The 10907-nt window shown below is 44.5% G+C and overlaps 1 protein-coding gene across 3 annotated transcripts in view; it reads left to right on the top strand.

Moving 5' to 3' along the window:
* Sipa1l1 (signal induced proliferation associated 1 like 1) overlaps positions 1-10907 on the top strand; it is a 198361-nt gene that overhangs the window by 153630 nt on the left and 33824 nt on the right. For 2 of the 3 annotated variants that reach the window (XM_028782144.1, XM_028782143.1), the window contains exons 13-15: positions 5321-5467; positions 8817-8941; positions 10774-10892. In XM_028782144.1, the coding sequence (XP_028637977.1) occupies positions 5321-5467; positions 8817-8941; positions 10774-10892 (391 nt within the window). The remainder of the gene's footprint in view (positions 1-5320; positions 5468-8816; positions 8942-10773; positions 10893-10907) is intronic. The other variant, XM_028782145.1, reaches the window with a different exon arrangement.

Below are 10907 nucleotides of genomic sequence, written 5' to 3'. Positions count from 1 at the left end.
TCTCTCTCTCTCTCTCTCTCTCTCTCTCTCTCTCTCTCTCTCTCTCTCTCTCACACACACACACACACACACACACACACACACACACACACCATCACTCCCACCTCTGTCCCTGAAAGTGTCACATCCTCCTCTGTGAACACTCAAGCCCAACCCGGTCCCTTTCCACTCCTCACAGCTCAGCTCCCATCTATCTTCTGAAAAGTCATTTTCAGTTTCTCCAAAACTTTATTTTCCTGTCTCTGCCTTAATTCCCCCCCCCAATGTTGACATCATCAGATTTGCTCACAGAATTTGTTATATTTTATCTTAATCCTATTTGTCTAAAGGTTCTGATTTAGCCTGTCTTGTTCGTCATTATATTCTAAGAACCAGCAAACACTGAGACATCTATTGGGTACCCATGAATAATGGAACTTGCACTAATTTGGAAGAAAATAAGAGGGTCTTTTTATGGTAATGTCTTTGGTATGCTAATCGTTCAAGCTGGATTTGAGTAGAACTGCTTTCACTTATGTTGGTGCTGTTTAGCAGACTCTTATTTTAAAATATATCCTAATAAAATTTGTCTAAATTAATCTCACATGAAATACAAGTTCTTGACTGAATCTTTTATATGATAGAACCTGAGTTCAGGTGTTAGGTCTATCTTCAAGTAAAGTAGAAAATCAAGGGCTGGTCATGGCAGAGAAACACCAGGCCCAGGCTCCTCTTCTGTGCCGCTCCGTGAGAGCAAGTGTGTTGGCATCATGAGAGTTACATCTCCACATTGTTAGTGATATCAAAAGGGCGTCTGCTAGTTGGGCCTCCAGAAGATGGCACAACAGCATGGGCTTCAGAAGCCTCCAGGATAGCCCAGGGAGTGACAGGCCCAGGCTCTGAACTTCCCAGAAGCCCTTTCTCCAACCCATGTTTTATACATAGCCTTGGAAAACCTTACCACAGAAGCCTTCCCCCTGCACAGCCACCTGTGCTATCAGATAATCTGCCTGGAAACCAGGGTACCAGGGGTATAGGCTGTACCCCTTGGTGACCATATGTTGAGGCTAGTTTGTTTTCAGGAACATTGTGTAATTCTGGTTAATTCAGGTTGTCTGCTGTTCTGAAAACAACTCTGATGGCCAGTACACTAGCAGAAGTCATGGAAATGCTACAGAATCAATCTTCAAATTAAATGGGCCTTAAAGCTGATCTTGCTAGTTGAATTTGGGGAAGAGTTGTCAAGTGGCTTGTGCTTTCTGTGCCCAGTCTCATATGCCATGTGGAGGTCAGCCTCTCCCCTTACATGTGTACATGGCCCTTCAGACTTTCGTCACTAGCCTGCTTTTCTAAAGTCCTATGGCAAGTGCATTTCCTTCATCTTGCTTCCCTCTGACTGTCATAACTTACTTGGGTACTACTTAAGATGACTGTTGAGTTTATCTGCCCCAACTTCAGTCTTCTTACTTAACCGTCTCATCTGCTGTTATCTTTGGAATGCTGTCTTTGGAAGTTTGTAATGCTGTGTGAACAAGGAAACTTACATTTTCATTATATGCTAGGTCCTACAAGTTAAATGACTGGTCCTATCTACAATTATTTCAGTTTTTCTCTTCCTTCCTCTGGAAACACCCTTAGATACTAAATTGATTCTTGTCAAAAGGCACCCATGGTGTGTGCCAGGCTATGAATACTCACAGCTGTGTCTCAGCATTCTGCCTTGTTTGAAATGAACCTTGTAGGAGGCTCATGAAAGGAAGATTTCCAGCCCCTGCCTGAACAGCTAATGGGCTGAAATTGGGACCAGCCATAGCTCTTCCCAGAGTACACAGTAGACGGTCTTTTGGTTGCTTGAATGTGAACAGAACCCATGCAGAAGCTACTGGGTAGAACAGTCATTATTCTGTAACCTTGAGTTGCTTCAGAGAAAGTCCTGTGTACATCATTCTGGAAGGGTCCTGGTTGGGGTATACTGATAAGGACAGATAACTTGGTCTTATTCCCTGAGTGGATCGAGCTTTAATTGCTAAGTTGTGGCCAAAATGCTGTGCTTAATTACGAACTGGAGTATATAATTTGTCACTCACTCTGATATTTGAAACCCTCTCGATTGTTTTTACTGTTTTTCCATGCTTGCACTTGGGTGACAGAGGGCCTTGTCTCTGTGGATACATCTAGGCAATATTGTCACTTTGGAGCTAAAAGAAGGAAATAGAAGTATAATTAATCCTAACTACTCAGGAAACTATCTTGCCACTAACTACTTGGGCATTGAGAAGTCCTTTCTGATGGATTGGTAAGTTGTAATCAGTGACTGTCTGGAACAGCAGGTTTTAAGACTCACTTCAGTACACTGACTGTGGGCCTGTGGGTTGATCCATAGAAAATGCAGGGCATGGATTATGTTATTACATATCTAGGAGTAGGTTCTGTAATTTTTTTTTAGTATAATTTAATCCTTTGAAAATTTCACACAGTGTATTTTGATCATAGTCTTCCCTCTCCTCCCCACAGCTCCTCCCAAATTCCCTCCCGTAAACTTCATGTCTTTTTTATTCCCCTTAATCCGTCAACTCCAGTTGAGTCCCACACACTCTGAATATGAGACATTCCACAGGACTGTAGTGCACCTGCCAGGGACCCCACTCTCAGAGAAAGAGTTCTCCCTCTCTTAGAAGCCATCAACTATATTTCTCCAGTGTCTTGATTCCTTTTCCCTTGCTGTGAAGAGACACTATGTTCAAGGCATCTTGCAAAAGAAAGTATTTAATTAGAGGCTTGCTTACAGTTTTTGTCAAGGCAGAAAGCATGGCAGCAGGGTGGGAAGGAATGATACTGGGGTAGAAACTGAGAACTTATCTGATCCACAAGCAGGAGGCAGAGAAAGATGGAGGGAGGAGAGAGGGAGAGGAGAAGCGAGAGTACTAACTGTAAAAGACATGAGCTTTTGAAACCTCAAAGCCTAGTTATAATGATAGCTCTCTTCCAAAAAGGCCACACCTGCTAATCCTTACTAAGCGGTTCTACCAACTGGGGACCAAACATTCAAACATGAGCCTCATTCAGACCAACACACTCAAGGGTAGGAGTGTATAAATTTCTTCCCCCTCCATGCTAGAATGTTTCCTGGCTTGATCATGTGCAGGTCTTGTCCAGGCAAACACAGGTGCTGTGAGTTCATAAGCACAGCTATCCTGCTAAGTCCAAAGCCAGCATTTCCCTATGCTCCTCCTTGACCTCTGGCTCTTAGACTCTCTCTACTCCCTCTTCTGCAGTGGTCCCTAAGCTTTGAGGAGGGAGTTTGATGTTCTGCTTGTGGCTAAACACTCCGTAGTCATTTAGTGGAGATCCCTTGGACCAGTTTTGAGTTTCTGTGTTAATCACTGCTCTCTCTGATGAGCTCTGACAGCTGCGCTGCTCTAAGGGTGAACAGATAGAAGTTTAGAGGGTAGTTTGGTAGTGTGTCCATTTAACAAAATCATAGTACAGTCAGCCTACAGTCAGCCATGGCTTCTTAGATTATAGTACCAGGCGTCCGTTTCCTCCTGTGGAACAGGCCTTAAATCCAGTCAGAAAGTTGTTGGTTACCTCCAGCCTTTACATACCAATTGAAAGGCATTTAATCTTCCTTCTCTAAGCCTGTGTGGCCATTAATATTTAATGTTTTGGTCCCTTTTAAAATCTAGCAAAGCAGGCAGAGCTGGATTTATTGTAGAGGAAAAGGCAAGTTACTGTGCACAGTAGTCCCTAAAACAGATGTGCTTAGACTGGGAGGGCTCAGTACAAGTCAGGGAGGTCAGCATGCTGAAACCAATGAGAAGCGACTGCTTCCCTTTCCAGGGGACCACTTCTAAGTGACACAATGCCCAGCAACAGCTAGCCTCCAGCTCTGCAGAACTAGACTGCCAGCACCCAGGCAGTCACACCTTCTGCTCCTGAGTAGGACTCTTAAACATTGGCATGATGGCATCAGAGTCACAGTATTGGAAACAGCAGAGCTGTATGTCACAAGGGTTAAGCTGATTCTAAATTTTCTTTGCCCAGAACTCATGTATTTGGAGATGTAAACACACTGGGGTGGCTTTCCTCCAGTTGCCCTGAGTGTATCCTCTCATGTGGACAGTCAGAAGACAAAGCCACTATTGAGTTACATAAATGCAGAGGAGAAGTGGGATGAAAGCCAGCCTTCTGGAAAGACTTGTTTTCATTTTGGGCTAACTCCAATAACCGAGTAGAATTTTCTGATACATTTGCCAAGTGGCAGAGCCGATGCTGAGAATGAGCGTGAGGTGTTTAAGTTTAATGTATGTTTTGCAGAAAAGGCTACAGGACAAAAGCTCTAAAGCCACAGGTAAAAGTTATGTCTTAACTTTGCCCAAGGTGCCATGGACTAAACATTTTACCATGCCCGTCAGCGTGACTCAGCTGCATGGATGTCCCATTGGCCCCAGCTGGCTCGGATTCTACTTCCATCCTGACTTTCCCTTTTCTCTATAGCATTTCTTCCTCTTTGCAGTGACAGGATCAAAGCTGTACAAAATGGAACCACATCTGAAATCTCTCAGTGTTAGTTGCACAGACTCTGGGTCAGAAAGACAAGTAGCATCATGTGGCCTTGAGTCTGTGTTGTTCCCTAATTCTTACTCAGTTTTATTGTTTGTAGCTTGTGCTTTCCACTGCTGCTCCACTCAAGTCCTGGTTATATCTGAGTGGATTGTGGGGAATCACAGAGAACCCTGAGTAGAAGAGAGTATAGGGACATCCAACTTTGGTGCTCGCTATTCGTGATTTTTCTCCTGTCAAACACAGTAGTGCTGGGCAGGGTGGGGGAGGACTCAGTGGTTAAGAGTACTAGATGCTCTTTCGGAGAACCTGAATTGGTTTCCAGCACCCAAATGGCAGCTCACAATTGTCTGTAACTCCAGTTCCAGGGGATCTGACGCCCTCTTCTGCTTTCTATGGGCTGTTAAGTGGGCAGGGTGAGAAACTGGAATCAACTGGTTAATGTCACTGGCATCCAGTTCCCTTCTTCCCTGCCAGCCTGGAGACTACATAGCACTTCACCTGATGGAATCCTGGCAGCTTTTTAGGAAGCATGTGTGTTTTCTCTGTCTTTTCCCCTGTACTTTTTGATGGACTTCACCCTCTTGGAGGCAGCTTCCCAGCTGTCCCTTAAGGGCAGTGTTAGGGGAGGTTTCTCTCTTGTGGCCTTCCAGCTGACTGTACTTCCACTATCTCCATGGGATCCCTGCTTTTGTGGTGTTTGTATGATATCTTCTGCTGTACCTTGGGGTTTTTCTCCCTGAGTTGTTGACTTCCTATCTTCACTTCATACTTGCAGGCTGTCTCCTGGTTCGGACATCTATGTGACAGTCTCATCCATGGCTTTGGCGAGATCCCAGTGCCGTAACTCCCCCAGCAACTTGTCTTCGTCCAGTGAGACTGGCTCTGGGGGTGGCACTTACAGACAAAAATCCATGCCGGAAGGGTAGGTATCTAGAGTTCATCCTCAGTATCCTCTGTGTTCAGACATGTATAGTGAAACCCATCCAGACCGGCCACACAGGACTGCATGAAGCCAGCAGGGAAGATGTGGCTAGTCCTCCAGACAGAAGTCTGTCCCAGTGTCTAGGTCAAACCACTGAAGAACATGGTCAGTCTTGAACCTGTGTGGCAGCAAGGTCAGATATCGTCAGTTCCTCCATCACATGGACCATTCAGTGCCACCAGAAGGATTTTGTCATGTATTTCCTCCAAAGTAAACAGTAGAACATTCCTTACAATGGAGTTCATATTCCTGTTGATATAGAGAAAGTGATAACCACACCCAAAGCTCAAAATTGTCTTGTAAGAGGCCTGTGTTTTATTGATTTGTTTTCTGTTGTTGAGTTTTTTGAGACAGAGTTTCTCTGTGTAGCCCTGGCTGTCCTGGAACTCTCTTTGTATTCTAGGCTGGCCTTGAATTCATAGGAATCCTCCTGCCTCTGCCTCCCAAGCACTGTAACTAAAGGCATGAACCACCATTACCCAGCAGTTATTTGTTTTTTTTGTTTTTAAATCCTCATTGACACTAAATTCCCAAAAGTAACGGTTTGCCTCCAACAAAGCTCATAGAGCAGGCTGGCTGTGGCTCTTAACTAGCTTGCACAAGGCAAGGTTTTGTCTGCAGCACCACTAGAAAACAGAACAAAACTTTCAAAAAGGAAGAGAAATGCACCAAGTTTAAAGCCCGCTGAAGGCTCAGGGTGCTGGAGTGTCTGAGGCTTGGAAGCACAGCATGCCACACACAGGCTGCCTTTGCTCAGATAAGAAAACCAAGCTTTGGGTGCTGCTGGCCCTGAGAAAGAACTTGAACCATTCAAAAATCAAATGGTTCTATTCCACATTTTTCTAAGGACTGTTTAACATACAGGCATGGGATTTGATTACTTTTCTGAGATTTCACCATGCCGAAAATTAGCAAGCTACTCATAATGTCCTTATAGTGGATGTTTACTTACGATAACTAGTATTTCTGTTGGGTGTTTCTTAAAAGATTGATTTATTTATATGTGCACGAGTGTTCTGCTCACATATGTATATGCACCATGTGTGTGCTTGTTACCCTTGGAGCTGAAGAGGGTATTGGATCCCCTGGAATTGCAATTGTGGATGGTTGTGAGCTACCATATAGGTTCTGGGAATCAAACTCACATCCTCTGGAAGTGCTCGTAGCTACTGAGCCAGCCCCTCACTTTTTCACAACTATTGAGTATGATTTTGTTGTGTGTGGGGGGAGGGGTTGCTTTGTGTTTTTGTTAACAGAAGGTAGGTGATGAAACCACTCCAGAACACTCCTCCACGCTGTTGTCTCCGTCAGTTGCCTGTCTGAAGGGCACACATCGTACGTAATTGCTTCAGTAATGACTAGAAAATAATTTTAGCTTTTCTTCATTGGTCCCTGCAGAGGGATTGTGAGTCACTTATTTTATCATATCATAAACCCAACTAATTATTTCTTATTTTAATTAGATTTTATATGGTATGATTTACCTTCGAAATGAAGTAGTCAACATCCCTCCATCTTTAGTACTAAAATGTAAAGGAGTGAACCAAAAAAAAAAAATGTTTTCCTGTCTGTGATATGCTCTAAATGTCTATCAACAAAGCGAGTGGAGACATTAGTGTGGCTGATGATCAACACCCTGAGCCCCATGCCTGGGTGCTCCTCTCTTGTTAACAAGGCAGCGATTATTCCCCTGGGCATGCAGTGACTAACCCTGTACCCTAGGTGGTGGTGGGGGCCTGGGGTCTTTACTGAGCTCACCTTGGACTGCACACTAAACCACGCTATGTCTTTTGTACCTGGGGATGGTCTTTTAAACTGATGGCTGCTGATGCCGATGCAGTGCTGCCTCCATATGCCAAGGCTACTTCTGTGGTGTTAGCTCGGGTTGTTGTGGTTTGTTGTTTGTTGTTGTTGTTGTTGGTGGTGGTGGTGTTTGGTTTTTCAAGACACAGTTTCTGTGTAGACCTGGTTGGCTTCAAACTCAGGGATCTTTCTGTCTTTTTCTTCCAAGTGCTAGGATTAAATGTATGCGCCTCTGCTCCCACCAAAGCTGTTTCTATGCACTTCTCTGAGGCAAGGGGTAGTCTGTCTCATGCTCTGGTGCATCTCACTGTTGCCTGTAGATGAAATTGGATCCTGAAGTTTCCCTTACCAGTAAAAGCTATGTCCAAGTCGATGTTCAAGTGTTTGTACTTTGCTGGACACCTTTTAGTGTTAGGCATGCATGACGTCATAGCAGTAACCAGCATACGGTGGGTCTCTGTGGACAGTGTGCCATGTTAGTGCCCTCCCTCTCCCTCAGTGGGCCTTATGTCTGCACCTGTGTGCATTAGCTTGTTCATTCCTTGGTCCTAGGACATTGAAACTATCCCAGTTAGCTGGGAGATAAAACGGAGACAGCGCTCGGAGGCCGTGTTTAGTCCTACTGGGTCACCAGTTCCAATTCAGCTTCGTGTTTACCCACTCCCAGGGTCCTAGCCTTCCCAGGATGGCTCTTAACAGGTCCTGGCCATGTGCCAGTCATCACGGGAAGGCACAGACATTAGTCGATAGAGAATCAATAGAGGCCTGTGTTATATAAGTTCTTTAGAAGTTCATTAGTTAGTAACCATGAGAAATGTGGTATATTTCCAAATAAATACTTGGATTCTACACTCTAGTCCTTTCTGGTTGCAGAATTCATATTGTTGATGTTCATGTAGACAGATTTCATATGATGTAATTAAAGAAGTGTTACTGTTTTTTCAAGGGGAAAATCAAACTGACTCAGTAGACATTTACTATTTTATATGCCAGCTTACCTTCTTCCAAGTTGCCCTTCCTAACAGCAATGTAAAATTCATAAAATTAGAAAGTGACTTGCACATAATATAAGCAATACTTGTCATTTTTCAGACCAGAGTACAGTGCTCAGAAAGTGATGATGTCAGAGTGACGTAATGATTTAGTACATCATTGAATTAGGAGGGACAGCCCCAACCCCGAGATGTACTGTTGAGAAAATGTGTATGAATGACTTCAATTCAAGGTTGATGGTAAATGACAGTCTGAACTTGACTATCTGGCCTGGTGAACTTGGGTTTCTTTCTGTGCCTTCTGCTGGCAAGCTCCGTGCCCTAGTTAACACTTGATTTTAATAATAAGCGTGCCTTCCTGAGTAGAGATATGTATCTGCGTGCACAGACGTGCAAACAGAAACTGGTAATACCTGTCATCAGAACCAGGACTCTCTTTACCTTGTGGGTGACGACTCTGATGTGTCTTGCTTTTGTTTGGGGGAACCACACAGGTTTGGGGTGAGCCGAAGATCCCCAGCTTCCATCGACAGGCAGAACACCCAGTCGGATATTGGTGGCAGTGGAAAATCCACACCCAGCTGGCAGAGAAGTGAGGACAGCCTTGCTGACCAGATGGGTGAGTGAATGATTTGTATGAAAGTGCTGTCAGAGCAAGGCAACCTCTTGATAGTATCAAAGCACAGTGTTGTAAGGACAGCCCCAGTTAGCAAGTGCTCGGGGATTAATCTCTGCTAGACTGTGTGTATATGAAAGCAACAGATAGGACCAGGGGTTCTTTCCTGACTCTAAACGTCAGTCAGAATGACCCAGGGATTATGTTTGAAGACTAGTCTGATAAGTTCTTGTATCCTAAGTACCTTCCTCCCTGCTTGCTGGGGTGGGTTGGTTGATTGGTTTTACCTTGTGCCTGGGAAGTTTAGTATTCTTAATACTGAATTTTAAGGGAAAATAAATCACTGTACAAGATAAGAGATTGAATTTTTGTTTTGTCATATTTGTAGCTTGGTTAGACACTCTGTCCTGCCTGATAGATACTTTTAAAAATTCTTTCCCCTCCACTCTTAGGCTATCAGCTAAGAAAATACCTTAACACAACAGCAGGTTCCTCAGTGGGCCCTCAGTCAGGTTCATATTACATAGCCCTCTGAGGATGTGGAGGAGAAATCTATCCACTCCAGTGGCACCATGAACTTTGCTCATCACAAGGGAATTTTGCCATTCAGAAATTAAACTTTTACAGGCACATCAGAAATTTGATGTCGGCACAATTCGTACCTTAAAGACTTGGTAATGCACTGTCAGGTTGGGTTTTCCATTCTCTCATCCTGTACCTCCATCCCACAATCCTTTTCTCTTTTCCCTGAAAGTATTATCATCAATATGGGTTACAGAGATGCACATTTCATGCCTGTAGGTTGATACTTTTGTTCTGTGTGAGTGACTGTCCCCAGATAACTGTATGGAGGTTGAAGAAGAGAAGTGAGTCCTAGGTCCTGAAGGCCTGCTTTGTTACAGTCACTTCATCCCATGTGCCTTGTATTAAAGCTGTCTCTCACCCCAGTCTTACCCACCCATCCCCTACTCAGAAAACCTGGGCATAGTCTGTCTGCTTCCCTGTTCCAGCAGAATGATGTTATCCCATATGTTGTTGTACTGTTGGGATGACAACATCACATCTAAGCAGGCTCTTCTGCAGCGTTACCTTAGCAGCCATGGGTCCTTGTGTTTTTACCTTACTGCCACAATGGTGGCGAGTCACGCTCCAGAAGCCTGCTGCCTGGTCCTCTGCAGGTCAGGAAGGGTGTTGGAGAAGTCAGTAATTCCTGGTGTTCTCTACAGGCTAGTCAGGGGGAACCCACTACCTCTTGTTTTGGGGACCTCATCTTGAATGTCAGCATGATACCTGAATAGTGGAAGCGATCATTTGAAGTAAACTAGCTGTCTGTGTGTCTGTCTGTGTGTCTGTTCTGTCGTGGTCAGCTTACAGTTATAGAGGACCTCAGGGATGCAATTCTTTTGTCCTCGAGCACCATGAATTCACAGGTAAAATGTTCCCCCGGTGGCACGGTAAGTAGTGTGTGATTTCATCCACGCCTGTGTAGGGAATGGATACCGAGCTAGATTAGCCTCACTGCAGTGAATGGTTCATGAATTTAACCCATGTATTCTGAACTTCCCCCAAAGACAACAGTTGGTTGAAAACTTTTGCTGAATTGTTTGTGGCCTTTGGTTTGGTGTCACTTGGCTATGCTAATGTGTATGATGTAAGATGTTGTCACTAGCCGCAAACTTTATCCACCAGCCACCTAGATTCTGACTTGCTGTCTTTTGTGTAGACGCCTAACAAGCTTGCTGCTGATGCCCAGAGTTGGCAGGGCAGTGAGCTCTTAGAGTTCATATTTGTACCTGTGTAGTGCCTGCACCATAACGTCCTGTGCTGTGTTCCAGAGCCTACATGCCACCTCCCAGCAGTATCTAAGGTACTGCCTGCTTTCCGAGAGAGCCCCAGTGGGAGACTGATGCGGCAGGATCCAGTGGTTCACTTGTCTCCAAACAAACAAGGCCATGTAAGTTCATCATAA

Source organism: Grammomys surdaster, unplaced genomic scaffold (assembly GCF_004785775.1).
Source record: "Grammomys surdaster isolate TR1022 unplaced genomic scaffold, NIH_TR_1.0 721, whole genome shotgun sequence".
Lineage (NCBI taxonomy): Eukaryota > Metazoa > Chordata > Mammalia > Rodentia > Muridae > Grammomys > Grammomys surdaster.
Note: the sequence above shows the minus strand (reverse complement) of the source record. Positions and strands in the feature narration are given on the sequence as shown.